We start from the raw sequence: 2,342 nt of genomic DNA, 5'->3' as shown, positions 1-2,342 counted from the left end.
TTGAGCGATTTTGAACTTCTTATATGTGATAATTTGATAGCTTGTATAGACACTCCACCAATTCTCTCACGTGAGGCAACAATGGAAGAAGATAAAAGCCAGGACCATGATCTACTATCTACAACATGGCTTCCCCCTCAGGTGATAATATCTTATTGTTTATAGTGTACTACTAACTAATGACATATACCAAAATAGTTGTCTTTTAGCATGAGTTTTGTTTCTCTATTTTTATAGGCATCCGAGCATGAGGAGAATGGTGATGAGCTTATGGGCGTTGAAAATGGTGAAGATAATTTAAACAGCGTTGATCCATATATCGGAATGGAGTTCTCTACTCATGAGGAAGCTTATAATTTCTACAATGCATACGCCAGACTTAAGGGATTTAGTGTTCGCAAGGGTCACACAGCTTGGTCGAGAAAGAAAGATGCAATCCTATCTAGAATATTTGTATGTGACAAAGAAGACTTTAAATCTTTAAAAGATAAAAGAGAAGATGGTCGGAATGTAATTCGAAAGTTCGATACAAGATGTGGATGCAACGCAAGGATGGTTATTGGACTTGATAGAAGCACTGAAAAATGGGTGGTCCGAAAGTTAAACAGTAAGCATAATGATCATCCATTAACCACCCCAACTCGGGTAAAGAAGCACTACTCACATCGGACATTTCATCGAGCTCAATCGACAAAAAGGTTGATAGATACTCTTGACAATCAAGGTTTACGGCCTTCTGCCATTTGTAAGGTTGTAGACGTTGCTCATGGCAATGAACAAGGCTCTCTCACTCAACAAGAATGCCAAGCACAACTTAGACTTAAACGAAGAAACAACGTCGGCCATGAGTGCGTGAACATAGTTCGTCAATTTCAAGAGAAAAAGGTATCTGATCCTCAATTTTACTTCGCACTTGATTTAGAAAATGATGGGACGATGAGAAGTGTTTTTTGGATGGATGGTAGGTCGAGGACTTCTTACTTGCAATTTGGAGATGTTGTTTGCTTTGATGTTACATATAGAACGAACAATTTAAAATTGCCGTTTGCACCATTTACGGGCGTTAACCATCATCGACAGTCTACTCTATTTGGGTGTGCGTTACTGGCCGATGAAACGGAGGAGACGTTTATATGGTTATTTAGCCAATGGTTAAAATGTATGTCGGGTATAGCACCAGTAACAATCATCACTGATCAAGATAAAGCTATGTGTGGTACTATTCACAAAGTTTTTCCCAAAACTCGCCATCGCTTTTGTTCTTGGCACCTTCGTAGGAATGCCTTACAAAATCTTCAATCAATGCATAATGATTATGGTGAGGATGTTGGTGTAAAGTATAACAAATGGTATTGGAGTAAATCGGAAGAAAAATTTGAAAAGCGTTGGGAAGAAATGAGGGACAAATATGGTGCAGATAAAAGGAGTTGGTTAGTAAATTTATACAATCATCGAGATCATTGGGCTCCAGTGTATCTTAAAGACACTTTTACTGCAGGAATGACATCTACTCAGCGGAGTGAGGGAATTAATGCTTTTTTTGATCATTTTGTGAATGTAAATACCGAGTTACATGATTTTGTTAAGCAGTATGATAATGCTGTCAGAGCTCGCCGAGCCGCTGAACTTGAGCAAGATTTTAAGTCCACAAACTCAGTTCCTACATTGATAATTGAACATCCCATTGAAAAACAAGCTCGGGAGAATTATACGAAGAATCTGTTTACTATCTTTCAGAAAGAACTCAAGGATAGTTACTCCATGCTTCATGAAAAGTTGTCGAAGGACGGCGCAAGTGCTACTTATGCCGTTTGGAATATAGATAGCGAGGCTGAAAGCAAGAAGATAGTAAAGCATCATGTTGTTTTCGATACATCCAAAGAAAATAGAATTAATTGCTCTTGTGTGAGATTTGAGATGGAAGGTATATTATGCAAACATAGCTTGCACATTTTAGTAAAGAAGCAAGTATTAGAAATTCCATCAAGATATATCATGCAACGATGGACAATTAAAGCAAGACATGTTGGTTGCGGAGTTGTTAGAAATTGCATTACAAATAGTGAAGACCAACTATCTATCATTAAACATTGGGCCCTTAGGAGTAGATGTAACAAGGCACTAGAAGATACATTGACTTCAAGTACACTTCATGATAAGTTTAGTGCTTTTTTAGACTCATTTTTTGAAGAAGTTGAGAATTCCAAGATTGAGAAGGAACATAACGACAATGGAAATGAGAGCAAGCCAGCAATAAGATGCCTACTTCATCAATACCCATCTCTATAGAGGAAGCAACTCAAATCACTATTCGTGATCCAGATAAGCCTGTTGCCACGAAG

At 38.0% G+C, this 2,342-nt stretch overlaps 1 protein-coding gene across 1 annotated transcript; it reads left to right on the top strand.

Annotated features, from left to right (window-relative positions):
- On the top strand, positions 325 to 2,289 carry LOC109847847 (protein FAR1-RELATED SEQUENCE 5-like). The gene has a single exon (XM_020417082.1). It carries the CDS (start codon positions 325 to 327, stop codon positions 2,287 to 2,289), a length of 1,965 nt encoding a protein of 654 aa, XP_020272671.1.

Source organism: Asparagus officinalis, chromosome 7, assembly GCF_001876935.1.
Source record: "Asparagus officinalis chromosome 7, Aspof.V1, whole genome shotgun sequence".
NCBI classification, from domain to species: Eukaryota; Viridiplantae; Streptophyta; class Magnoliopsida; order Asparagales; family Asparagaceae; genus Asparagus; species Asparagus officinalis.
The sequence above is the reverse complement of the archived record's forward strand: the minus strand, read 5'-3'. Positions and strand labels throughout refer to the sequence as shown.

What these genes read in the sequence shown, in the direction of transcription:
- LOC109847847 (XM_020417082.1), top strand. Translation starts at nt 325, where the DNA reads ATGGAGTTCTCTACTCATGAGGAAGCTTATAATTTCTACAATGCATAC.